At 37.0% G+C, this 27,486-nt stretch overlaps 1 protein-coding gene across 3 annotated transcripts in view; it reads right to left on the bottom strand.

Moving 5' to 3' along the window:
- MED23 (mediator complex subunit 23) overlaps positions 1-26,523 on the bottom strand; it is a 37,293-nt gene extending 10,770 nt beyond the window's left edge. Inside the window, exons 1-22 of one of the 3 annotated variants that reach the window (XM_084284676.1) lie at positions 26,415-26,523; positions 25,435-25,466; positions 25,237-25,324; positions 24,328-24,452; positions 24,070-24,181; positions 23,192-23,290; positions 22,560-22,661; positions 21,623-21,692; positions 19,757-19,869; positions 18,463-18,558; positions 17,851-17,868; positions 11,203-11,403; positions 9,549-9,692; positions 8,244-8,389; positions 7,355-7,600; positions 7,037-7,179; positions 6,300-6,474; positions 4,429-4,592; positions 3,181-3,305; positions 2,527-2,732; positions 1,418-1,598; positions 418-588 (exon numbers count right to left, since the gene is read on the bottom strand). In XM_084284676.1, coding sequence (XP_084140802.1) covers positions 418-588; positions 1,418-1,598; positions 2,527-2,732; positions 3,181-3,305; positions 4,429-4,592; positions 6,300-6,474; positions 7,037-7,179; positions 7,355-7,600; positions 8,244-8,389; positions 9,549-9,692; positions 11,203-11,403; positions 17,851-17,868; positions 18,463-18,558; positions 19,757-19,869; positions 21,623-21,692; positions 22,560-22,661; positions 23,192-23,290; positions 24,070-24,181; positions 24,328-24,452; positions 25,237-25,324; positions 25,435-25,466; positions 26,415-26,480 — 2,823 coding nt within the window. In that variant the 5' untranslated portion in view covers positions 26,481-26,523. Of the gene's footprint in view, positions 1-417; positions 589-1,417; positions 1,599-2,526; positions 2,733-3,180; positions 3,306-4,428; positions 4,593-6,299; positions 6,475-7,036; positions 7,180-7,354; positions 7,601-8,243; positions 8,390-9,548; positions 9,693-11,202; positions 11,404-17,850; positions 17,869-18,462; positions 18,559-19,756; positions 19,870-21,622; positions 21,693-22,559; positions 22,662-23,191; positions 23,291-24,069; positions 24,182-24,327; positions 24,453-25,236; positions 25,325-25,434; positions 25,467-26,408 lie in introns of all 3 variants that reach the window. The other 2 variants (XM_084284675.1, XM_084284677.1) reach the window with 2 other exon arrangements.
- Between the last annotated feature and the right edge of the window lie 963 nt (positions 26,524-27,486).

Below are 27,486 nucleotides of genomic sequence, written 5' to 3' on the forward strand. Positions count from 1 at the left end.
ACACCATAACCAGGCTCTGTGCTAGCACTGCAGGGATGGGGAATATGAGAACAGATATCTTTTCCCTGATGCACAGGACATCTATTCTGAGTAAATTTTTAATTATTTTTAAAATAATTAAAATTAATTATTTTTATTTTTTTTAAATAATTTTTAAAATTATTGGATTTAGATTAACAAGTTTCTAACCAACCCTTCAGATGCTTCCATCTTTAGATATCATTGCATTATAATTTTAACATTATTACATAAACATAGCATTGTTTTTTTAATACTAGCCTAAATAAATTAATACTTATCAACTAACTCCAAGAGCCTACAGAACTGTCCTGTAATTTACAGGAAAAAAAGACTTTTTAGCTGATCTGAACTCCATAGCATAGTATTACAACAAAAGGATTTTATTAGCTTTGATACCTTGTGATAACTCATATGCTTAGTATGCCAGTCATTCTGCAGCCAGTGCTCTGGGGAATTCTCCTTCACAAAATCACTCACTCTGTTTCTGAAATCGTTAGGCTTGAGTAAGAGTAACTGAATTATGAAGTAACAGACTTGAGCTTCATTTCCTTCATGACTACGCATAGCCTTTAAACAAAAAGGATCAGAAAACGTGGAATTAGAGTTGATATCAGTGTCTGCTTTAGAACCTTTAATCATTGGCTAGCCTATGGAACTGCACATTACATACTTGTAGATTTACACACAAATTCACGTGATCTCTCAACTGTATTTTTGGAGTGAAGACACACAATAGGGGTAGTTTTCACAGGAGATGACAGAACCTAACAATCACATTTTCTATTCAACAGGCAAAAAGTCTCAAAAAATTCCCAGTGAAAGTATGTTACTGTGAATTCTAGTTCTCTTTAGGCTGTCAATTCTCTTCTTGAAATTATCCAATTAACGATAGCGAATCTAAAATTTCTTCAAACTTCTGGCCACTGACATGCTTGGACTAAAGTTTTAAAACCCAATTTAATTTCCTCTGGGTAAATTCTGCTTTTCTTTATTTTACAGAATAACCTGGAAAGTCAGAGAATGCTATTTCTCCCTTATTTTTCTACATGAAAAAGGTTGGGTTCCAAGCAAAAATAGAAAAACTCTAATGGCTACAAGACTTCACGTTTGTTTCCACACCATAGCATAACAACAATAACATACATTAATATTAATTCAATGGTTGCCGTTAAATAACCAAGAAAATCTTCCCCCGAAGATTCAGAGAACTGTATGACTGAGTTCTATGTTGCTTACAGAACTAATCTACTGTTTTACTTGATTTTGGGGTTGGCAAATAGTCAATACATAAAACCAATGCATTTTTTAAAAAGATTGCTCCCATAAATGTGACGAAGAATGCAAGGATCAAGTTCTGTGAAACCTCTCACATCCTTTCTTTTAAGGCAATACTTACCAAACACAGTATCAGTCTATCCAGTGTTACAATGTTGTATTTCCATACCATATCATTCAGAATCTCAATGCATTTATTAAGCTGCTGGCCTCCTGCTGAGGTAGAGAATTCATACACCAAGAAATCTGCAAATGTCCTGACATGTGCCACTAGAGCTCTAGCCCCAATTCTTTCTAGTACTCTGTTGTGGAAGAAGAAAAGAAGTCTCTCTAACAAGGATACTTGCACAGATTATAAAAGCAACCAATCAATGTTAGTATTCTTAATACATTTTTAACCGATCTATTTTACAAGAACGAGTGGGTTTTATAAAAATGTTTGCTTAAAAAAAAAACAAAAACAAAAACACCACCTTACCTTATTAAATAAAAACAAAACAAGCCCCATCCCATAAGCAAGGAATTCCTAAATCCGGACGCATTAGCATAGAAGAAATGCGTCAAGTTCAACAGTTCTTACCTGTAGCATTCTGCTCAGAATACATGCTCTAGTTATGCATTTTTCTGCACATAACCGAAAAAGTTACACAACTCTTTGCGTGATCTTCTGCAACACATTTCTATTTTCCTGCTCTGTGTGCTTTTAATATAACCTTAACATTAAAATATTGCTATTTTCTGTTTGCATGGATGAATAACATATGCTATTATATATGTTCATTGTTTCAACAGACCTAATGATGACTGAAAAAGAATAATCTTACTTTTCAGGACTAGAGCTGATGCTGTTACTACAGAGAACAAGCCAAAAAATTGTAGACCTACGTATATAATTTTCATCTTAATTTTTATATATAGCTTTTATTAGTGTATAAAGGCTAAGTAAATTTCTGAATTCAACACCTCACATCCTTGCCTACACCTCTCTTACCAAGATGAACATACAGACCACTGTATAGAAAAAAAAAAAATCAGCTAGGAGGTGTATTCAACCTTAAACAATGCAAAATTGTTATTATATACCAATATGTAGGCTCCACTTCTTTTTTTACCCCCCATGCTCCAAATTAATAAAAAAGTACAAATCAAGCTGTAATGCACAGGGCCCATGTCCTCAGAACAGAAAACATTGTTGTAACAGCTTTGAAATTGCACAGCTTTTAAGCTCACCTGTAGCCAATTTGATTAATGTGATCCGTCTCTAACAGCATCTTCCATAGAAGACAAAGGAAAAGCGGGGGTGAACCTTGCACAGAAAAGTGAGTGATTATACCATTCTCATTGGTCATCGACTTCCACTTCCGATATTCTTCTTCCACATTCTTCTTCAAGTTAAAACGGCTTTCCTGAGGTACATTATTCTGTTTGAAGAATACCTGAAATAAAAGTAGATTTTGGTGTGACTGAGAGCCTAAAACAAAACATTGCACAGGTCAACCTTAACGTGATTTAGCAGGTTTTAAGTTTCTACTTCCTTGTACAATAAAAACCTACCAGACATGGTTGTTGCCTCACCGTGACACCACAGCAACTGTTTTATCTATAAGTCATATTACAAATTGCCACAAGAGAAGAAGCTTCTCCATTATTTTTTTTGTTTTGAAAGATCTGATTTACCTTGCACTGGTACTAACTGCTCGCCAAACTTGGCCTTAGAGTACAGGAAAAGCTAACACATTTCTGAAGATCCGCATTAAAATCATGCTGTTTTTTTAGTGACTTGAGATGAAGAGCATATGGACAGGAGAAGAATCTCACCAACAAGCAAATGACAAAGAGAATAAGTATTTCCCACTTATAAAATCATCAGTTTGAAACCATTACCTGCAGTGGAGCTGGAAAACAGCTTAGTGTATGTGATGCCCAGTTATGCGGAGTAAAACTCATGATAGTCTGCAATATATCCTTGCACCAAGTTCCCTGAATTGAATCAGAGCCTGTGAAAAAGTCTAGAAAACGGATTGATGGCATTAGCATTTCATACACACACAGAAAATAATTATTTCTTACATGTATTTCTTCTGTAGTAAAAGGCATTAGGCCTCTGCTAGTTCAACAGGCTTCCCCTTTTGATAAACTTCTCCTACCCCCTTCTTCTGAATCTTACATATTTTGTAGAACAAGATATTTTATGCTATTTAAAGTAATGAAATTATTTTTAGGCTTTGAGCTAGAAATAAAGCAAGCGATTTTAAGATTTTGTATTTAATTTCCTGTAATGACAGCAAGACATGCTTTTGCTAATTAAGTCATTAGAATTAATTTTAAAAAATCCTGAGTAAATTAGCGATGGAAAAATTGCTAGATGCGACTCTGTATTGCTTTAAATATTCTTCAGCAGTACCTTTCTCAATTAAGCTCTGGAAAAAAACACAACTCATCTTCCTCCAGCCCCAGTGCTGACTCAACATTAAAGATTGAACAAAGGTAAAATAACAAAACCCTTTCCCTTTCAAATTTCCTCCACCAGCTTTTGTGAAATCAGTTGTTCTAATTCTCCACCGAGTCTCCAGATTTAAACCGTACTTTTCCCATTTAAACAAATGAGCTAGAGAAAATATCCCTCTCCAAGCTATCAAAAACCTGACCACTGTCACTGCAAATTAATAACATATTAAAATACCAGTGAAAAGCTTCTGCCCCTTCCCTTTCCCATGAAAGGGAATCCAAAACATGCATTACTTTGTCTTAAAGGTAAGCTATATAGGTGGTGGCTTCTGAATGAGCAACATAACTTGTTCTCAACATTCTGTGATTTTTTTTTCCTTAAATGGCACATATTTAATCAATCCAAACATTTAATAATGAAAGGGAAAACAAGACAGAGAGAAGAACCTGGTCACACTATATCTCTGCATAAAAAACAGCTCTTAACATCTGATTTCTGTTATAAATAGCAGCCCCTTCCCTAAAAACAATTTTATTTTCATTAAAAAAAATAAAAAATATGCTTTTTTTTTTTTTTAAATGTTTTTGACCGTACCATTTCTGGGATATTCTGTTAAATGGTATTTAGAGAAGAAGCTTGACTTTACTATTCAGTTAGATTTTATCTCGAAGTACCATTATTACCTGTCACATGTGTTGCCCTTGCTAGAGTTAAGATCAAAGCCCTGTTGAGTTCTTCTGATTCTGCTGAAAGAACTGTTTTGGGATCGCTGAGGAATCGTGTGAACTGTGGTTGGACTTCTGAGCTGCCCAAAGCTGTGATCAGCCTTAGAGCAGTACTCTCAACACTGAAAGAAGAAAACAGCCTAGTTAGCAAAGAGTGCTTATACTACTCCTTCTAAGATACCAGAAATATATGCTCTTCCACCAGTTTCTGCTTCATATAATACAGAAGCATCTGTTTTGAAAGTAATGTTCTCAACTTTCTGACAAAATTCTCCGCCACACTCCCACCCTGTTTAATAAACTCATCAACCATTTAAGTACTTTCTTTTCAAATAAAGCTCTCAAACTTTGATTTAGTGAAAATTCCAGATACAGAGCCCCTGAAAAAGAATCTTGAGTTTCTCCAATTTAGAGTTCCCCCTTCTGTCATCTTTTGAATGTCTTAATCTAAACATGTAATATATGGAAAAAAAATACATATATACGCAAGAACAGAGCAAAAAACCATGAATAAGGCATGGAAAATTGCAAAGCTATCACCTTGAAGCAGACAGCAGTAAATCACACTTATTAAAGAAATGAAGTAATGAGAAGCACTTTATCTTCCAGCACTCTAATTGAGAGTGCTTTTCACACCAGATAGTTTGAAGCAGTTTAAGAGACTTTTACAGCATTGTCTTTGAAATGCCAAAGCCATATATTAGTTTACTCCTATCTAGTTACATGCTATGCATGCTTATGCAGTCTGATTAACGATCAGGTTTTTTATTTTCCAACTAACAAGACAAAACAGTACTCAGGTGAATAAAAAAAAAAAAAAAAAAGGTCTTGACTGAAGGAGAAATTTATCTTCACTTGTTCTCTTCATTCTTAGTAAAGAATAAGCAACTGAGCAATTTAAACTAATTTTTCAGTCCAAGTTCAATTAGATTTCCTTGATGTGAACCAATAATAATGAGGTTGCTCTCTCTTCCTCCATGCCTCCCCCCTAGAAGTATCCTTCTGTAACAATAAATGGACTTCAAAAAAACCAAACAAATAAACCCCGCATTCAGCATACAAACTGTATCTCGGTCTGCAGCTTAACCTTTAAGAAATACAAAAATTAAAATGTCACTTTAACAGTAAGTTAAACTCAATACACAGTTAATCCTAGGGAAAAGCTTTAACTCTACAGCTTCAACTACTAATTCCATCTTTCCTGTATGCAGATTAGCCATTGTTTTACTGTGTGATTATACTGATGGAAGACGTGCCATTTTTTGATCCATTCAGATTCACATAAAACCACCACAGCTTTTTGCTAACTCCTTTACAGATGCAGGATGAATGAGGTTATTTCTTTGATCTGACTAAAAATAAACTATACTAACGAATTAAATGGAACAAATTTAATTCTTGTAATGGAATTACACATCTTCTACAGGAGTAAGCAAGCACAGTCCCCTCAGGCAGACAAATTAATCACCGTGACTGCAAGAAGCAAGCATTGCACTTTTCCTCCAGTGCAAGAAGTTCAACAGTTTTCTGACACTTCCTGACATGATGGTGCTGGTGCACATTACTGTGTGACAGGAACCTATCACACCTGTGACACTTCTGCCATGTCTGTGCGAGGGAGGCTGCCTCGTGCAACTCTGCAGAGTAGTACTGCTAACATCTAACTGCATCTCTGAAACACGACCTGCTGAGGTTCCACAAAACACCACATTCACAGAAGTAAGACTGGGAAGTATTTGCATCCAATTTCAAACAGTTGTTACACAACTTTCAACACAGGTTGAAGAAGCAATCGGAGATAACGATTAAACATGGTAACCATCACTTACCACAGATGAAGCTGGTTCTGATTAGTCTGCGGCACAGCAGCCAAGGAATGAAGATGGCTGAGCAGCTGGACTCTGTAATGAGGCTGGATGTGATGCATGCGATAGCTAAACATTTCTAGCAGAGTGTGCAAAATTCCCCATGCGTGAGATTTGAACACTGTTGGCAGGAGCTGACCTTATGAAAAAGAGTTTGTAAAGTTAAGTTTTCTAAGTGATTACACTTCAAAAAACAACTACAGAGTATACTGTAGATCATTATATTTATTTGCAAGTCAGATTTTTTTTTGAATCTCCAAACAGCAGATGTGCAAGCACTGCTTTAAGAGGCTGTAAACATGCAGAGCTCAATAATCTTGTGGCTGAACATACACAGCAGACATCTGAATTATTTTATGAAGTGAAATTAAATATCATTTCTGAACAATTTCATACCTTTACTTAAGATTTTCCGTTAAGCTTTTTTTTTGGCTTTTTATTTTTCTTTATACAAGACAGCTTGACTAGGAAGGTCCTGATAGTACAAGTTATGATATAAAGGGACTGCAGCACTCTCATCTGAAATTTACTGCAGCACTAGGGTAACTATTAGTTTTTCTTTGTTTGTTTTTTAATATTAAGACAATTTACACATGTATTCATGATGTTGCATCGTTAGATTTTGATATGGCCTCCAGTTCCTACTGAAAGAAAATGCTACTGAACTAAAAGATGGAAGGGGGGAAGAAAAACTTTCTTACTGATAAAGCCTTTGATGCCCAAGGACTCTATTTCCATATAAACCAACAAGCGACTGTAGGTTTCCACGAGAGCAGGAGCCAAGGCCACGCTAGATTTTGCATGAGCCAACTTAATTACCCTTGTAGCTATGCTATGAATCAAACTGAAGAAAGAAAGAAAATGTTTTTTGATCAAAATCAAGTACTTGAAAGTTAAGAAGTTTATTATGTAAGTCAACAAATCTAAACGTGACATTTTCAGACACAGAAAAGTTGTCCTGATGATAATTACATAAGCATTAACAGGTTAAAAAAAAGACAACTCATTGCATACTGTACCTCATTTTTGCATGAACTGTGAGTGAGTCCAAGAGGTTCATTGGCAATGGGGTAATAGACCCTGATGCCATGCAATTAGTCCCTGGAAGAGATATCCTCATGTTGCCATTGCCATAAATAGTCTCTACCAGGACACCCATTGGTAAAGTGAAACACTCTGAATTGGTTGAATAAGCATTACACAACAAGGCAATCTTGTAGTCATTCATCTGTAAACTCTTATTTCTTAAGCTCTGTTGCAAAAACCTGCATGCCAAAGACAGATTATGTATTAAGTAGGAAGAAGCAAGAAGAAAAATACACACACATTCCAACATTAGAGCCACAATATCCACAGCTCAAAAATCAAATATAAAATAGCATGAAAAAATAAAATACTTATCAATTGCATCACATCAAATAACTAGATTTTATGTCATAGTTAGTTTCACCGTTTAGTAAAAACAGTTCAAGATACATTTTTTTCTGTCACCTTAAGAGAAAAATTACACTTTAAAACACACTTTTCCAGACAAAACTTACCCCAGTGTACTGCTTATACACACTTTCCAACCCACAACATAATAAAACAAGGTAGTCAATTTGCTTTCCAATTCTCTATTGGTAGAAAAGATTTATCACTCTTAGACATAAAACAATTTCCTTTAAAGTATAACAGCATTGCACTCTTTAATGAGGTATTTTGACTTTGAGATTTTAGTGCTTTTATCCTTTGATAACCCTTACCCCATCAGCATTCCATCACAGAATACATTTTGAATACAGACCTGAAGGGTCCTATTTCATTATCTCTAGAAACAAATCAAAGTTTCACACACACACACACACACACAAAAATAAACACAACAAAAACAAACTCACACACTCAAAACAAACAAACAAAACTCACTCATGGTGAAGTTTAAGAGAATGAGGAATGGGAATCTGTAACTTGGAGTTGTCACTATGGGCCTTCCGATTCAGATGAATCCAAATGCAGGTCATTGCAAAAGCATGAGTTGACTGGGGTTTGTTAATGTCAGGTACAGGAATACACTACAGAAAGAACAAGTGAATGTGACATGTTGGTTGTATTAATGTACACAAAACCAGCTTAGACAGCCAGTATTCTCAAGGTTAAGATTTTCTTCTTCACTCGCAACACCACAAGCAACATATTTAAAGGACGAATTCTATTCCTCGTCAATCACTTTAATTCGAGAGCTCTGGAACACAACTAGACCTCAGTAATTGTTCTGAAATATAGCAAATTATCTAATGCCTCAGCACCACAAGTGAGATGGCAGCAATGCATAATCAAGAAGAGAGTAAGACAGGCCCTCTTAAGAGCAACGGCCTTTGACAACATTTAGAAAATGCTCAGAAATGCCCTAAGCCCACAAACACTTGAAACAAACATAACTCAAAGCCCATTAACTAGATTAAAGTAACCAGTCCTGTCACTCTTCTCAGAGTTTATACTGATAAAAGCCACCGTGAGGTCATGCAACAAATTGTACTACAGAATTTCTGCCAGTCAAAACTAACCTAGGAGGAGAAAAAAATGCTGCACTTAACCCTTATCAGTTTGGTACGCCACACATTTGTGCTAATGCATCTACTGACCTCAAATAAAAGGCACTGTAAGAGCAAACAATGAAGATGTTTTGAGAAAAATGCTGCCATGGTGAAGTTTAAATATTTCCTCTAACTCCCCTGTCTTAAGAACCTTCATTCTAGAGGAATGCACCAACTGTGACTAAGATTTGATTTACAGCCGCAGAAGGAACCATTAATACAAAATGAATTTAAAGTGTCATGTTCATTTTCTTGCTCCTGGAATCGTCTGATAACATATTATTCTGTTATAGGACAGACATAGCAATGAAATTCCATAACATTATTCCTTAATAGTATCCTGCGTGTGGAAACAATCCCCTCCTCAAAACCTTAGTCTGACCTATTTCAGGCAAAACATGAGTTAGGAGGTTTTTTTGTTTTGTTTTTTCTTTTGACTACAGAAACACTGCCCAAGTGTGGCTATTGAAAAAATATAGCTAGGAAATACTGAATTTTTTGATTTAATTTCAAAACTTCTGTAACTATGCAGCACACTGCTGCAACACTAACTCAACAACAATAGCAATACCTATGTATGGAACTGTCATGTTGAATAATAATTACAAATTCAAACAATTTCATAGACAAGACTTACTTCTTTCTCAGGATAAAGGAGGTCAAAAAGCTTCATAACGGGGAGGAAGTCAGCCAGAGCGTTCTTCTGGATACTGCCAGAGATGAATTGCAGTAGCACCCACATCAGATGGTCTCTCCCTTTAATGAGACCGCGGCCTGCCAACTGTCAAAAACACTCAGTAACAGACAAATACTGAATGCAGAAGAAAAAACACTGTAAAGATTCCCATGAAAGTAGAAAAGCAGGCTGTAATAGTTTCAATTTTCAGAGATTATTGGGCATTTAATAGCAGGTCATAGACAGAAATTATAGAATCATAGAAATACACGTCGTGTTTTCAGAAAGCTGGCAAACGGATGCATTAGTCATAACAGAGAAACAGACTGTGAGGGCCACAAAGGTTAACTGTAGGATTTAAAATGTATTTAGCTCTCCAGTGTCATTGTTTTGAAAAAATCAGCAACTCTTAAATGTTGACCTTAAGCTGTCACTTGTGGCCTTGTAGCCAAAAGGAATATCAACAACAATAGTAGAAGGCCATAGGTTTTATATTAACTATTTAGAAAGTTTCTGAACCCAAATAACTTGGACTCGCTTCATCTGGACTCTCTGGGCCTGCCTGAGTATCTTTTTATTGTAATTTGTTTAGTTTGTCTGATACAGCAATAACAAATACTCTATCAACCTATACTCTTACCTAGCTTGATTTTCAGCTTAGATCTGTACAGTTTTGTGGCATAGAACCTATTGTTTTAATAACACTGACTTGCTTTACCAAAGGTTCATTGACAGTCATCATAGGAAAACAACTGAATTTTAGGGCTACCAAAAAGGGCAGGGAAAAAAGTATCCTCCCCATGTAAAACATACTACATATAGGAAATTTGGATATACACAGAACCATGCACAAAGATGGAGCACGCTAGAAATTTTATCTAAATAGCCACAAACTAATCTTATAGCGAGGAGAAAGAACACTCTCTTCGTATCATGAACACCATATTTCTCCCAGCTGAGAGCTCAGGATGCTGCTGGCTTACTGTAACCCTTTCTAGCCTTTTTAAATGGAAGACTGGCAGCAGCACCTTTAGGATTCAGAAAGGAGACGGTAAATACAAGGAAGTGTATCACTTTTAACAATATTACTATTAGGAAGTAACAATAACTATAGACTGTAATTACTAATGTCACTGTAATTGGACAAATGATCTTTGATTAAATCGCTCTGATTAGATTGGTTAAACAAACAAACTAAAAATTCTTGCATTCATTTACAAGGCATGTTTCTTTAGCTCTCGTTAGCTTTAGCTTTCTTTAGTACAGGCTGTTTTGGCTCTGCTAGAAGCTTTGATGTATATTGGATGCAGCAGTACAGTACTCAGACCTTATAAATTATGCCAGTTTATCTCCCAGCTCTAGCTACTAACACTTTTTGAGTTGAAATATAATACCTGTATAATCCCTGTAACTGAATAAACTGAAAACAGACCTACCTAACAACAACGTAACTTGAGAGTTTGACTTGTTTCTACAGGGCACAATAATAAAAAGAATTGATCGTTACCCATAAGGTACTTCTTGGGAGAGGTAGCAGGGGCGAGGATTATTTCTATTTTTATTTTAATTATTATTAAATCTCTCTTACCAACTGGGAGGGATACAAACAATTTACCTTTTGATGGAGTGACAGGACCATATGAGGAAAACTTGCAAACTGAAAGAGCACAAAGAAAATGAGCTGGCTGGAGAGATGCTGCCACAGAAGCTGACTGGTTCCACCATCGTCAAACTTCTCTTCAGTCTCAGACCGTTCCATGGCATACACCACAAGATCCACCAACTGGTCCTCCAGCACAGGGCAGCGCTGCTTGTGCTGTAAGGCAGAGATCAGATACAGTATTCCAAAAGTCTTACCATTAACTTCAGGGCTTGTACAGTTGCAGTTATAGTACAGTACTTTGACAGAAGGCTGGGAAGCATGAAATGAAGTCTGAACTTAAGTTAAGGATAAGCCACTGTATTAAAGCTGCACTATGTTACAGGCCACGATGATTTTTAGGTAATTCCCTACTCAGTTCCATAACACAGATCACCAGTGCACCGAAAAAAATAAAATTTCCCTGTATTTTAAAGAAATTCATGCCCAATGTTATTTTGCTGATCTTGCACTTACAAAAAATTTCTTCTTTTAACACAGTTTTTGTTCTTTTTCCCTTTCCTCGTAAAGTACGTTTCAAAAGCAGAAAGCACCATAAAGGAAAAAATACCAATTATACTGACAAAACCAGAGGAAGCATCCCAATACACAGTACAGGTGTTTCATGACCATTCCTTCTCTTTCGCACCCTCAGTTTGGGCTCACCTACAATTAGCAGCAGAATGAACTGGTCAGTACCCCTAAAATTACAAGTCCTACTGACACAGCACCACATGGTACAAGGCACGGTCAAGAAGACTTGAAAGCTAATCTGATGTAAACAGTGTGTTCTATATACTGTGCATAGAACAGCAATTATGTATTACAGTGATGAACACTTTACTTGTTGGATTTAGACTGCCACAATCTCCACGGCAAGGTAAGCAATCAGACAAATCATTTCAAATAACACACCTTCTCTAATGACCTTCAACAACAATCAAGTACGGAAGGCATTACACATTCAGATTTGTATGTTAGCACTGATGTACATAAGCCAGCCCCACTACCAGCTTGGAACTCAGGTCACAAATATTAAATTTAAGTATAAACGTCAAGTGCAACAACCTTGTATTACTCCATATTTGTATAGCTAGTGCTACAAGCTGCTATTACTAAAAACAGAAAGCTGAGTGGAATTTAACTTACTTCAGACAATGCTAGAACTATGGAACTAATCTAATCTCAGCTTGTTTCATTACAATCTCTCTTCAGTCAGGAATGGTCACGTTTCTATTTATTTTTACATCTGATGCCTGTAACATAATGCAGCCTTAAAGAAAACATTATTACTTTAAATGATACAAAAGAAAAGGAACTGAGCTGCTCAAATACTAAATCATGAAAATGCAAGGTCCCTTTCTAGAGGCAAAAAGGCATATGTAAAAAAAATTTTTAAAAAGTTACCCAAATATTCATAAAATAGTTTAGATGAGTTTAGATGCCTTAGATGAGTTCTTTGACTTACTAGCCAGGCAGCCTAAAAACACCTTTTAATTAATAAAGTAAGAAATAATAAAAGGAAAGAGAGATGCTCAAAGGGGATGCTTGTTCTAACTTTCATCAATGGTAGTCTTTTGCAACAACAAAAAAAGAAAATATTGTCTTAAATTGAACATAAAATGCAAGAACGGGAAAAGTTGGCATAATGTAGTGAACAGCATCCCCTGTTGCATGCTCTTTGCCAGCTCCAAACTGCAGAAAGCTCCAATTCTAGCTGTGCTTTCTCAAAGCATGCTTAACACAAACCTCTAACTAGAATAGAAAGCACCGGTTACTGTTTCACCTTCTCTTCCAGTACACAATGCCAATGCCATTGCCACAGATCAACCACGCTACAGGTTTACAGAGAGCAATGTTAACATCATCAGTTGAGAACACTTCGGTTTTGTTTCGTCGTGTTTTTGTTCTTGTTATCCCCTCCTCCCCCGGCCCCCCTCCCTCACCAAGCAACTAATTATGAAGCAGAGCAGGGTGCAACAGACAAGACTACAGACTAGTTTATAATCCAGCATGCAAAACTACTACGTACAGGGCTTGAAATTTAATAGTTTGCTAAGCACTGGGTTAATGTCCAAAAGCCTAATCATGTTAGGCTATATTAATTTAGGATAAAGTTATTGAAAGAATACAACAGGAAAATATTACTGTTAAAAAGAAAGCCAGAATTTCCAGTAGGAATTTTCAGTATTCTCAATAATTCTAAGACTGGGAAAGGTTTAGGAGCCAGGAAACTAGTAAAATAAATTCATCCTTTTATTCTGAAATTCATCCTTTTATTGCTTCACAACATTCTGTGATAAACATAGCAGTATTTATTATTCTATCTTCTTTAATTAGTTTTCTGGCATTTTTTTTTTCTGTATTTTCAGTGAACATATTTAAGCAGAAATTTTCTATCTATGAGTTTTGGAGCACTCAAATAAAATACTGTACTTGCCTATGTCTTCGCAGGATTGGGGTCTTATTTTATTAACTACTCATAACTGAAAGAGAACTTCTCTACGTATTGAGACATGGATAAAGATACAGGTAAGGGCCGATTTTCCTCAAAAACAGGAATTTGTGTTTCTAAATTAAAAACAAATAAAAACTGATTTGGGATTTTGGAAGTATTTTTATATATGGAAAAATACAGCAGTAAAAACAACTATGTTTTGGTCTTTAAAAATAAGAAGTAAGATAACCAAGTTACAAAAATGTGAATAAACACTCTCCATTTCATTCCTGACAATAACCTTTAAATATCTGACAAATACATAACATCACTGAAAATATTATTAAATGATGAAGAGATACAGGAAAAAAAAAGTACTACCAGGACAATTCGATACTAAAATTTCTCTCAAGACCAGCCCTCTAATGGACCAGTGGTACCTTTTTGTAGCAGAGCAAAGCTTCAGTTGTCTTTTTTTTGTTTTTGTTAAGAGATTTCCCTAAAACAGAATTATTTTAAGAAGTCGGTAAGGCTAGCTGCAGGTCATTATTGTTTCAAGTACTTTAAGAAATACCATTTAGCTTGAAAATATTTAGTAAATAATGGATTCAGTAGACAGAATCCTGCTGAGCAACAGGTACCTTCAGAAGTCAAATTCAAAGTGCGTAATTTAAATGGCTAAAGTAATTCATACAAAACAGAACTACAGCCCCCTCTCACTTCCATTTTCCACAACTGCATGCTACCAAGACTCAAAACAAGCCCCTACAGTTTGTTTTTATTACACCTGATTCTATTCCTAGCTAGTTCTGTGAGTATTCTGACGTTTTTCTCATTAAAAATGGTGTAAGATTCAACAAGGGAAGTGCTCTCAAGCCTTCCCAACACACAGACAATCAAAAATGTATCAAAAAAAAAAAAAAAAAAAGTAATCACACCCCTTAGTTTAAGTACTTTGCCATGCTAACACTGATAATACCAGGAAGTCCCCAACATCAATATGTAATACTTCAAAAATACAAGGGGCAGTCAGTTTTTGAGTTATGTCATTCCTTCCACTTGATATTTGAATTCTACTTCCACGATGACAAACATCAAATAAACAACTTCCCTAAGCAAACTGTTCTGGTCTGTCGCTATGGGAGATTACAACTACACATCCACCTGAACACAGCACAGTCCATATCATCTCATAGTCAAAGCTGCAGATCACCACAGGCTATTTGCAAAATCACTAATACAGTATGTCCTAATTAAAAGTTTGTATAACATTATAGAAACAAGACACCTGAAAAATCACCTCTTTTTTCAAACTTTCCCCAACTAAAATCAATCAAAGCTTACATTAAGCTTAAGTAAATTTCATTTTTTAGAGGACTGCTGCACAATCCAGATTAATTATTCAAGGATTCAATTATTCTAAAAGGACGTTTTTCATGTAAATCTGTATGTACAGAGAAGGTAATAATATAAAGCAAAATGTTCAAATGCAATTTCACGATTGTCTTAAGACATTATTAAAGTTGGATTCAAAGAAGCACGTGTTTTTAAGTACTCCCTTAAATATGATCCCTAAACTGAGTCTTAATTTGGCAATGTAAGACACTAAGCTTTTAAGCATTTTCCAAGAAAAACAAACAAACAAACAAAAAACTCCCCTAAAACCAAACCCACACAGATTGTTAAATACTTCAACAAAATTATTCAAAAGGTAGGTAAGTATTGGGAGTACTACCCATGTATATGAAGAGACATGATAAGATACAATTTAAAACTCTCCTTCCTACAAACCAATTCACACAGGTAGAAAAGAAAATACTACCACACACAGAATTATACACCAGCAGAAAAGAAAAGCCAACCCCACAGTCCAACAGAAGGAATATTCTGATGTCTGTATTACCGCATCTGGACTTAAAGCCATACGTAGACTTGGTAAAAGTATAAAAAAGCTCATAAAAATCCCACATCAAAACTTAAATTCCTGAAAGGAAGATATGAATGCAGAAACATACCAAATTTTACCTTCTTGTTTCTCTCTGCAAGGTTAGCGGACAGCTGGATATGTATTTTCTACACAACTCAGACGGTTTGAGTGAACATTTTTCTAACACACATCTGCTTAGTTAAGACTGAACCAGAGAATTTCATTGTTCGTCTTCAAGAATATTCGAGAACTAGGGCAAATTTCCGATCTGCTGAACCATACCTAGTTTGTGATGCCAAAAGATTCAAATGAAGGCTCCAATCCTGCAACTGGATCTGTGTGAATAGTTGACAGGGCATACAAGCAGCTTCATATAAATAAAAAGGAATGCCTGATCATCACTTCGAGGTGTTTCCGTATTCATTTTTGAAACAAACTTGGAACTATTTGCATTGCTAAGCATCTTTTATTACAGTGACAATCAACGTATAGAGGTTAGTTCAGTTCTACGTATAAAATACAAAATTATCAGCCATTTTACTGAAAACACCAACGCAGTAACACAACTTGTGAAAAGCACACTATTATTATTTTTTTTTTTTTTTGATAGGCTGGATACATTAACAAATTCAGCTATAACATTAATTTGTACCTAAAAAGTGATTAAAATTGTAATGTTTTCCACAGCTTTAAACAGGATATATCAATGTCTCAGTAGAACATATAGTATTCCTGTTCTATACCACTACACCACCCTACTCTCAATTTGCACTTTTGAATCACAGCAGCCTAAACATCCTTACGCTGGTGTAGTTGTAGCAGCACAGCTATAGTTCATGTTCTGTCAGCATTTCCTTTATAAGCTACATTCTTCAAGTTTGTTCCTTGGCCATAAAATTTCATGCCAGGTTGAAACTTTGTGTAGAAATTCATACGCTACTGACCAAGTTTTAAAAAGTATACTTCAATATATTTAATTAATTCAATTGAATTTCCATCAACTATATTTATAGGATGGAAAAATAAGACTAAATAAACAGCATTTTTAATGTTGACATTTTTTGACTCTAAGGCACAGACCACAAACAGTTAGAATAAAATGGGCTTAATATTTTTTTCCTGTAGTCTTGTATGATTTACCAGCTACAATATACATACAAGAAGAGTTTAAATTATTATCTAAATGTAGACACAGGAAAAGACCCAAAATACAAATACTACTCGCCTGAACACTAAATCTAGCAGCTCATTTCTGAAGTTTAACATTTCAGCTGCTTTAAGAGTCTCAAATACAGAAGACTGTTGCATACAACAGTATAGTACTGTTTGCCAAGATGTAGGAATTCGTGCATTCAAAAACATTGTCTCAATCCAGAAAGAGCATGGGAGCATTGCTGTATTTCACTTAAAATAGAAAGTATACACAAGGTTTCAGAATCATGTAAATTTTATAGTCAAGTTAAAAATCTGAAAAAAGTTTCTTAAATGGAAACACTGACACAACCTTCACTATAGTATTGCAAACAGCAACGCCATTTTATAAAGCTTGAAATGTTGTTTGTGTTTTTTTGTTGTTGTTGTTTTTTTTTAAATAGGAGAGGAATTATTATTGTAACAAGGGATCAACTGTAAATATAGTAGTGCATTTCAAATTTTGAACAAAGTCTACTTGGTTGATTTGCTCAGGCTTGCCCCTTTTTTTTTTTTTTTTTTTTTTTTTAAATCAAACAAACAAAAACAAACAAAACCCCACAGGTAGTCCAAATTTTAAGGAACTACTTATCACACTACTGTGTTTTACCTAGCTTGAAAAATATTATAATTGCCTGTTGGGAAGTTTGTTACAGAGGCTTCCTAATGCTTTTTTTTTTTTTATATATATTAACAAGGATTGTATTTACAGCTTTGTAATTTCACAGTTGAGTGCAGTGGATGTTTTTCCACCTGCATAAGGAAAGAAGTCTTGAACTAAGAGTCTCTCTTCATCTGAAAATTCCAGCAATAAAAGTACTTATGACTGGTAAAGGTAATGGTAGCAGTCCATTCCAATCAAAATCTTAGGACCAAAGGACCACTGACTGTCAGAGTATTATGCTATCTCTCTCATATCTGAAGAGATTTGTATTGACAATTTGCCCTTGTCTAATGGTCCTGCCAATTTCAAGCCCTGACTGTACATGTATTCTCTAACTGGAATCAGTGGCTACAAAGCGGCCAGCGTATCGTTAGTCACAATACAACAGTAAGGTTGTGAACATACCTGAGCAATGTTCAAGGTCTAGAGCATTGGAGGATGGGCAGGACAAGACAGGACAGAACAAAAATAAAGGAAGAAAAAAAGAAAAGACAAAACAGTGACTATGAGGCCAGCCTCAAGGATCCCCAAGCCAGACTAAGCCCTCCCATTCTAATGTATAAAAAGAAAAAACATAATAAAACAAAACCCAGCGTTCCACTATTGTAGTACTGTAACATGCCAATACAACAAAATACAACATTTTGAAAACTAAAAACAGGAACAAGAACCATTTTTTATTTTTTGAGCTAGCAGTCTCCTACTGTCTGTCAAAGGTGTACTTGAGGCTGGCCTTATAGGAAAAAAAAGCAATGCAAAAAAAAATCATATTTTAAATCTCTACTTTTCAATTTAACATTCGTAAAGCAATATCCAAATGATAGGAACAACAGTGTCCAATTAACCTAATATGATCTCATTAAAAATAAAATAAAAATAAAATAGTAAAAATAATTAAAAAAAATCACTCTCTGGACCTAAACTGTTTTGCTTAGTTAGCTATAGCAAAGAAAAGAGAAAAAGAATAGTGCAGATTCTATGCAGAATTAAACCATGTGTTACAGCACAGTACAGTACCTGCTTATTCAGACCTAGCATATTGCAGACCATATCCCTTGAATACGGTTGCTCCAGCACATAGCGCAGCAAAGCAGTCTGCGGCTCAAACAGATCCTTCAAAAAAAAAAGCAAACATATACAAACATATATTGCCTCAAGATGACGTTTAATACTACTATTTAACTGAGTTAACAATGTAACAAGTGTTTTACCTATGATCTACTTATGCAAATCTTTTTTGCTCTGATACCCAACAGAAAGGAAATAACTGCAACTCTTTAGAACTCTTTAGAGATGTTATGGGGACTAGATAGAAATATATTCTTTAAAACCAGTAACAGGGTGTCATGCTTTCTGAAAACAGCCTTGGAAAACTGCGAGCAGGACTCTGGAAGACCATCAAGAACTGAAAGGAAGCTAGGTAAGGCAGCTGAGGAAGCACATGACCAAGATCCATAAAAATCACAAGTGACACAAAGAAAGCAGATATGGAACTGCTCACTGTATCTTCCAACATCTGAATCACTTCAAAGAAAAAAAGTTATTTGAAGCATGATTCAAAACAAATAGAAGGCAACAGCTCACGCAACAAAGCTGAAAGGTAGAACTCCTTGTCAAAAGGATACTGAGGATGCTAACAGTTTACATGGGCTCAAGAGAAGACTGAACAAGTATTGGGAAAAGAAATGGTTATTAAATATAGAATCCAAGCTTGTCTCAGGAAACCCCTAAACTGAAAATAGCTGTGGACTGTGAACAGCATGCGACATTAGATCTTCTATATCCTTCCTTAGAGGCCTAGGTTATTTGGGATGGGATACCTTGGATTTTTGTCCCGTTCATTTACATTGTTAACTTCTTTCAGTACACCACTCTTTCACACTCCAGAGTTCTAACTTCAAATAAGCTAACTTCTATTTACATTTGAATTGCAAATGTATCTTTCCCATGGAATAACAAAGAACACAGAAAAGAAGAAATCACCTTCCCATTCTCTTTATCTCCTCACTGCTAAACTATTTTTCAATCAATTCTCTGCTCCCACTTGCTCCCAGAAGCGCACACCAACAAAGAACATGAAACAAATTTTTCTTCAGCCTCCTGGGCAGCAGTTACACTACATGCTACTTTAAAGTTCCTCCACGTACAGTTTAAGGTCATTGAAATAGATAACACAGGGAAAACATCTACAACTGCAATGCTAGCCTAGCTGACCAATAGGAAATTCACAGTTGATTTTTTTTCCCCCAACAATATAAAACCTTTGTATTTCTGGAACATAAAGAGGCTTAAGATGCTTAATAAGGCATACCTTGTCATATGGTAAGAGACCTTTCAAAGGAAAACGAAGGGTTGTAGGATCCAGCTTCCACGAGTTACACATGGCACCTGAGTTATTTACCACAGGAAGAAGACTACAGCGACCTACATGCAATGAAACATCATGAATTCTACAACAGTGAAATTGGCTTATCATTAATCATTCTGATCCAAAAAGTAGCCTCAGCCACTTTTATGCTCTCCTTACATTTCCATTGTTTATAGCTTTTTACCATAGAATTGCTTCAAGCTGATTTTATTTTCCCCAACAGAAAGTTCAACTTCTCAACTAACAAAGTATCTAAGGAGTTAAATCCCCTTCTATTCAGATTGGGTACCCTGAAAATTAAAGTATTTGCAAGTATTAATCTAAAAGAAACACTAATTCCCATGGGGGAAAATCACAGTACTTCATACTGTATGCCAAACCACAAAAAAAGAAAAAAAAAAAGAAAAAAGAAAAAAAAAAGAAAAAAAAAAAAAAGAAAAAAAAAGAAAAAAAAGAAAAAAGAAAAAGTGCTTCACAAATTGTCAGTTTTATTTCATCTATAGAGAAGCAATCTCTGTGCCCAAAGACCTTTCAGTTTACCCAAAGACTGTTCTAATGCCATTGCTTGGCCTACGGATTAACTTTTAGGACACTGGTCCTTCCAACAAAAATGGTATTACTAGTTTAAGCATGTAAGCTATTCTTTTCCCTTTTCCTTTTCCTATTCTTTTCCCCTATGGATGAAAGAATCCTGTGGGCAGGCTTCCATTCAAGATGATGTTAGTCAAATACAAGTGTCTGTGCTCCTCCTGCAGTTGCAGGAAACGTAGTCAACTAAGTCAGTGTAGGCCAGCGTGATTCAGCTGATTGCACACCAAGAGTTTTTGTAGGATAAATTTAGACTCATTAGATAGTATAGGATAGAGCCTTGGATATATTTCAATTGTTTAACCATATTTATAATATAATTTATATATATATATTATATATATAATAATTTTATATTTATAACATAATTGTTTAACCAAGCATCTGACTTGAGCCCCTAGTGCATCTGTGCGTAACCATCTAAATTTAGGTGCCCCACCTTTGACCTCAATCTCATTCTCAGTTCAAATTCCATAACTTCTGCTGTCCAGACCAATCATAACACTATCACATAAAACAAGAAGTATAAATACTTGTATCTTCTCCTCAATTTATACATGTAAAATAACTGCTTTGGAATCAAAATGCTTGGGGACATTATGATTTTACACTCTTAATCTCTTCATTCTTTAAGTTCAGTTGCAACAACACTTGCTAAGAGCTAAGAAACAATGCAACGGTCGTAAAGTTACTTAATTCTCAAAGCAAACAGAAGACATCTTTATCTTTTTCATCTTTATCTTTTTAAAGAAAACCACAACCTGCATCACAATTAAAACAGCAAACTTTTGTTCTCCTCTGAATTAGAAAGTTCACAGAGAACTTTGCCACAATAGGGATGAAACTGAGCAGCTACAAAAGCTCCAATGGAAATTGAAATCAGAAAATATTCTAAAACTAACATACCAGCCGGTAGATCTGTTTTATCTCAAAATCCTTAAATGCAGAAACACTATGATTTTCTTAAGGTCTACTGTAGATACAAACTACACAGCCATGTAACAAGAAGTACACTTCTGCTATCAACTTGAATGCTTTTGACCTCATCAATATCAATTTTCCCCTTCAAAGCAAAAACTGGAGAAGCAAGTCTGAAAATAAACTAACAAAAGGAAAGATACTACACGAGACATAAGCTCTGAATCATTTTGCTTAGATGAATATATGCCCCAAAAGGTTATATAAAACAAAATATTTAGTGAATACAAGTCATTCTCTTACCACAAATGGAATTTATTCTTGCTGTGGGTCTGAAGGTATCCACAAAATCCGATACTAAATTACCTAGTAACTGGGTGAGAAAAGATATGCAATATCAATTGCATATATTGATACAGATTATTTAAGACTAAAAAAAAAAAAAGTTCATGCATTTTAGTTAAATACACAGAAATCTACTAAAAATAGCTATCTCCCTACACATTTCAAGAAGTCAGAAGAATACTCCAGAAATTAGAAACCATAAAAAGAAAAATGTAACCTTGTAAAGTGGAAGGAAGCACTCTTCTCACTTTACACTTGAATGAGAGCAATAATAACTGTTAATAACTTTATAATAATGGTTTCTTTTACATATACCACATTATTTCAGTGTATGCTATTTAGGAACAAAGATTTTAAGACAAAATAAACTTCAGAATTTCTGTTTATCTCTGGATAACAATACCACAACAATAAAGCACCATATTTTTTTATTTCCAGATCAATATTACATTCTTTATAGAAACAATGACCATTTTTATTGCATGACATTTATCACAGAACTGAATTTAAACACACAAAACCATCTCAGTCAGCAATTTAAAGTGCTTTTTTTCTTTCTCACTACAGAAAGAGCACAATCTGGTTGGTAAGCATGACCTGTGTATCCAAACGTATTCAACAAACCCAACTCAATGCATCAAGACTTTTGAACACCAAGCTAGAGGTCAAAACTATGCCATCAACTTCATGCAAGAACACAGGGATCTGCTGATCCCATCACAACAAGCCTATACCTTTAATTGACATACCTAAACACAGAATTTGCCATTAAAAGATTCTAAATCTTCGCTTTAAATTTGTTAAGCAAAAAAAAAAAAAAAAAAGAGAGAGACACGATGTTTTGTTTTCCGTAAAACAAAACTCTAGATTATATGATTTTATATCTTGTCATTACCCAGTGGGGAAGTTTTCCTTCAGGATACAGCTTTCTGATTTCTGTAACTGCAAAGTAGGCAGGTAACAAACATGCATTTCTTTCCAAAATGTAGGCTACCACCTATAAGTAGAAGAATGTATCAGCGTTAAAAAAAGTTGGGATAAGATAGACAAAGGTATGGCCTGTCTACTAGTCTGGGGCAATCCATAAAAATAAATACTAGCAAGATTAAAATACTTTTTCTTAAGTAGTACCCTGATAGTTCATTAGATTAAAATCTGGCTTTAGTTGTTTAGTTGTTAGCTGTTTAGTTGTAAGTTAGGCTGTTTAAGCTCAAGTAAAACTATGCCTTTATGCCTGCCTATAAAAGGTTGAAAACTAATAGTATTTTCACTAACTAAGAAAAAAGAAAGTAGTTAATCTCAACATTTTATCTCATACAACTTACTTCAGTAAGTCAAACATGAGGTCTGACTTTTCCTTTAGGGATTTTAGTGCACAACAGCATCCCCAAAAAGCTCCTCGTATGAGGTACAAAACACAGTAACAGAAAACAACAGGTCTTTGCTGTTGATCTGTATCAACTCTGATAGCTAGAGTGGCTCTATTTGAAAGACTGATGTGACATCATGTAAAATTGAGATAACTACCTCTCTTGCTGCTAAAAGCTGCTGCACAACAGCTGAGCTCACAGTGTTTGGAATTGTTAAGATTTTCTCTAGGATTACTTTCAACAGATCACGCACACCCTAAAAGAAAGCACACAAAATTAATGTTCCAGGATATTTTTCATTTCAGGCAGATAAATTACACAGTGAATACGACCAGACAGCATCTTCAGTGAAATCAGATGGTTTTTGCTAAGTGCCAGCAGACAGAGTGCTAGGGAAAATGTGAACACTAATGGCATTAAACCTCTTATGGGACTTCTCAATCTTGGCATACCCCAGGTAAAAAAAATAACTGCTGAAATCTTGATGTGCATCCACAGATACCCAACATATGACGTCTTGTGCAGACTGCCCAACGTACAATGTTGTGCATTATGGGTTTGCTCTAACACACCCACCAACATTTGTGGAGCGGTCTTCTTCTGAGAGATATGCATGGTTTTCTGCTCCTTTTGTTGGAGTCGGACCATGCCAAAGACTCAGAATTGCTTTTCCTACGTAGCAACAGGGGGCAGAGCAAATGCAAGAACTTTAGCCTTACTGCTTGATAGCATTACTTTTCTGCATGTACCACTTATGCAACTGCATTAGGGATATTTAGTAACCAATAAAGGGATGGAAGATTGTGTGCTAGAAAAGAGAGTAGGAGAAGTTGCATATCTGTACAGAATTATCTATTAACATAAAGCTCAGTTACGAAAAAGCATTAAAACAGGCCTCACTCAGTTACCTTTTTCTTTCATTAACAAAGCACACTTTGAAACAATGGAGTTCACCAGCACAAAAGCATAAAAGCAAAGCCATAAAGCAATACATCTTCTCGCAAAGAAAGGAATGGGGGGGGGGGGGGGAAATACCTTGTAGTCTACACCTCCAATAATTTTCCGGACCAATTTAAATGTTAAGGCCCATAGCTGTGTCCTTTCCCACTCCAGCGTATCGGAGTTTATCAGAGATTCACAAACCATCCTAGCAGAAGAAGATAATGCAAGAATGAATGTCGGATTATGAGCATGTATGTGCTCTCACATTCTTTAATAACACTCTCACAGAGCACCCTGCAATACTGCAGCTTTCAAGTATCCTATTTATTGACTCACTGTGGCTTAACTTACCTGGGTGGCAGAAGTCCAGTTTCAACTGCCATTGCTAAACAGTCATAAAGAAAAGAAATTCTTTTTGGACTGTGCTGGCTATGAATGAATCTTACAATCCACTGCACACATTGTTCATGGGATTCCTGAAAAAACAGCAAAGGGAAGAAACAATGTATTTATGGGTAGTGAAACAAACCATAACATTCATATAATCTCCTATCATGAAGAACTGAAACTGGCAGGAGATGAGAATGAAATTTAAAGTGTTTTTAGTCCAGTTGTCCAACATTCAGTTTTCCCTACAAGTCATTTGATACAATGTTGGAAACAGTTCCCATTGAAGTCTCATCTCATACCCGAAACTGATTTCTATAGTCAACTTTGTTTTTCACATACTTTCAGCACAGAAGAGAATAAAGTAGAACTGTTTAATACTGTTCTTCCCGTATCATTTATAATCAAATTGACTGAAAATGAAATAGATCTCCCATTACAAGAAGAATGCCTAGAGGTATCCAACTATTAAAAGGTCATTTTTGAGCATAAACATTATTTTCATTTCATTTTAATTATTCACTTCTACAAAAAAAAAAAAAGTTATTTTTGAACAGTTACTACTTTCACTTGGTTATCTTTATTAGAAATGCACAACTTTTGCTGAACAACTAATCTTACTAATGTAAAATCTAATGTAATCGTAAAATGTAATCTTACTAATGTAATCTTACTAATGTAAAAGCTGATCTTTTTCTTGCATAGTCTTCCTATATTCTTTACTGGGCCATACCTGAAATCAGACTCTGAATAACTGGAAACACACCTTATAGCTTCAGTGTTTGTCTGCTAGACAAGGTTTTACTACATGGGCAGGAAAAAAAAAAAAATATATATATATATATATATATAAGCAACAAATTAAATGTTAACCTGGGAAAGACTGCTCCAGAACTGTCTAAAAGCACCCAGGCAGCTGATCAGTTTGGTTCTCTCATCTTCAGGAGTGTCCATAAACATACTAATGCAAATGAGAAAATTGGTTATTAGCACTACAACAGTGAAAGAGTACAAGTAGAAAAATGCATTTACACAGAAAGTCACAAACAAAAAATCTAACATTGCACTCACCCAGGAAAAGCTTCTTCAATTACCTCCGTTTTCTGCAAGAGAAAAGCCCCAGGTGAGCCGCTGTGACAAGGTTTTCCAAGGGTGCCTAACCAGCAGGACACAGCGCTAAGGAGGGCTCTAATGGGACTGTATCAGAGGGGGATGCATTTCTTCTGTTATCACAGAATCATCTAAGCTGGAAGATCACCGACTCCAATCTCTGAGCTAACACTAACAAGTCCTCCACTAAACCGTATCACTAAGCTCTACATCTAAACGTCTTTTAAGGACCTCCAGGGATGGTGACTCCACCACTTCCCTGGGCAGCCTATTATGCTAGGCTCTTTCTTAGCTTACGTCCCAAAGTTGTAGAAATCGTTTAATTCTGTAACTGCAGCTCTCCTCCCACACTCCAAGAAATCCTTCTAGTATTTCTGAATCCTGCTAAGCTTTTTGTCCCACTCCTGTTTCAGGACACTTGGTTACACAAATCAATTGGACACACAGTCACTGCTCCACCTGAGTTTAAGTCCATTGCTTTTAAAATTCCATGAAGCGATCATACGGCCTTGCAGTAGATTATCTATGAATACCCAGTTTATCTTTTTAAAGCTTTTTTTTTTTTTTTTTTCTTAAATGCCATTATGCCCAACTGCAACGCCTAGAAATGCCCCTGGATGCAACTCTCGGCCTTCTCCAGCTGCTACACAAGGCCTGACGCCCGCCTGTTCCTCACAGCACCGCGAGGCGGGTTCACTGCTGCCCACGAGATCGGTAACAGCAGCAGCGAGAGCGCCAGCCCGGCATCTCCTCAGCCACAGCTGCAGGAACGCAACGAGGCCGTTTCTGCCACACAAAGGGGCCGGCGAGGCGCGGGCACACACCACGCCACGAACCACCCCGGGCCGCCATTCCCCACGGGGGAGGAGGCGGGGGGGGGCTCCGCCGCTGCCCTGCCCTGCCCTGGCCGGCGCCCCCGTCCCCCCCGGCCTCACCACCACCTCCTCGAAGATGCTCTGCAGCTGCGTCTCCATGGGCGCCATGGGCGGCGCCATGGGCAGCGCCATGGCCCCGCCGCCCCCGCGGGCCCGCCGCAGCCCCCGCCGGAAGGTCCCGGCCGCTGCCGTCCCCTCCCCTCCCCGCCCCGGGAAGCGGCTGCGCGGCTCCGGCGTTCCGCCGCCTCTGCGTTCCGGGCGGGGAGGGAGGGAGGGAGGGAATGGAGAGAAGGGAAGAGTTGCCTTTATTTTAAACCTAATCTAAGTTTATAACTAGGGTTCTGCGCCACGCAGTTTGCCCCAAATGCCACACCCAATGTTGAGTTTTAAAAGTGGATCGTAAGATGGTCTTGAGCTCCCTAATGCATGTAGGTCCCAAGAGTGATTTATCTCATACGTGGTGCCTTTCCCGCTGTGGATTTGCACAGCAAGGGCTAGCAGAGGATGGCTGCCGGGGGTGGCCCCTGGGAGCAGAGCCCAGCCAGCTCCAAAAGGGACCCGCTGCTGGCCAGAGCTGAGCCAGGGAGTGATGTTGGGTGGGCCTCTGGGAGAGCAGATTGAAGGAAGGGAAAAAATATAGTAATAACTGCTGCACAACAGCAGCTGGGAGAGAGGAGTGGGAACCAGCCCTGCAGACCCCAAGGTCAGTGCAGCAGGAGGGCAGGAGGTGCTCCAGGCAGGCAGCAGCAGTTCCCCTGCGGCCTGTGCAGGGAGAGGCCCCTGGTGGGGCAGGCTGTACCCCTGCAGCCCATGGGTCCCACATGGAGCAGATCTCCACGCTGCAGCCCGTGGAGAGGAGCCCACGCAGGAGCAGGGGGTCCGGGGGGAGCTGCTGCCCACCCGTGGGGGACCCGTGCTGGAGCAGTTTGCTCCTGGGGGATGGACCCCGTGGGACGGAGCTGTGTGGGAGCAGTGCTTGAAGAGCTGCTGCCTGTGGGCAGCCCCCGTAGGCTCAGTTCAGGAAGGACGGCATCCATGGGAGGGACCCCACGGGGAGCAGGGGCAGGGAGGGACCGTGAGGGAGCAGCAGAGATGAAGTGCTATAGACTGGAGCCGCCATTCTCCTGTGCTGCTTGAG

This window comes from Netta rufina (genome assembly GCF_964035555.1).
Source record: "Netta rufina genome assembly, chromosome: 3".
Lineage (NCBI taxonomy): Eukaryota > Metazoa > Chordata > Aves > Anseriformes > Anatidae > Netta > Netta rufina.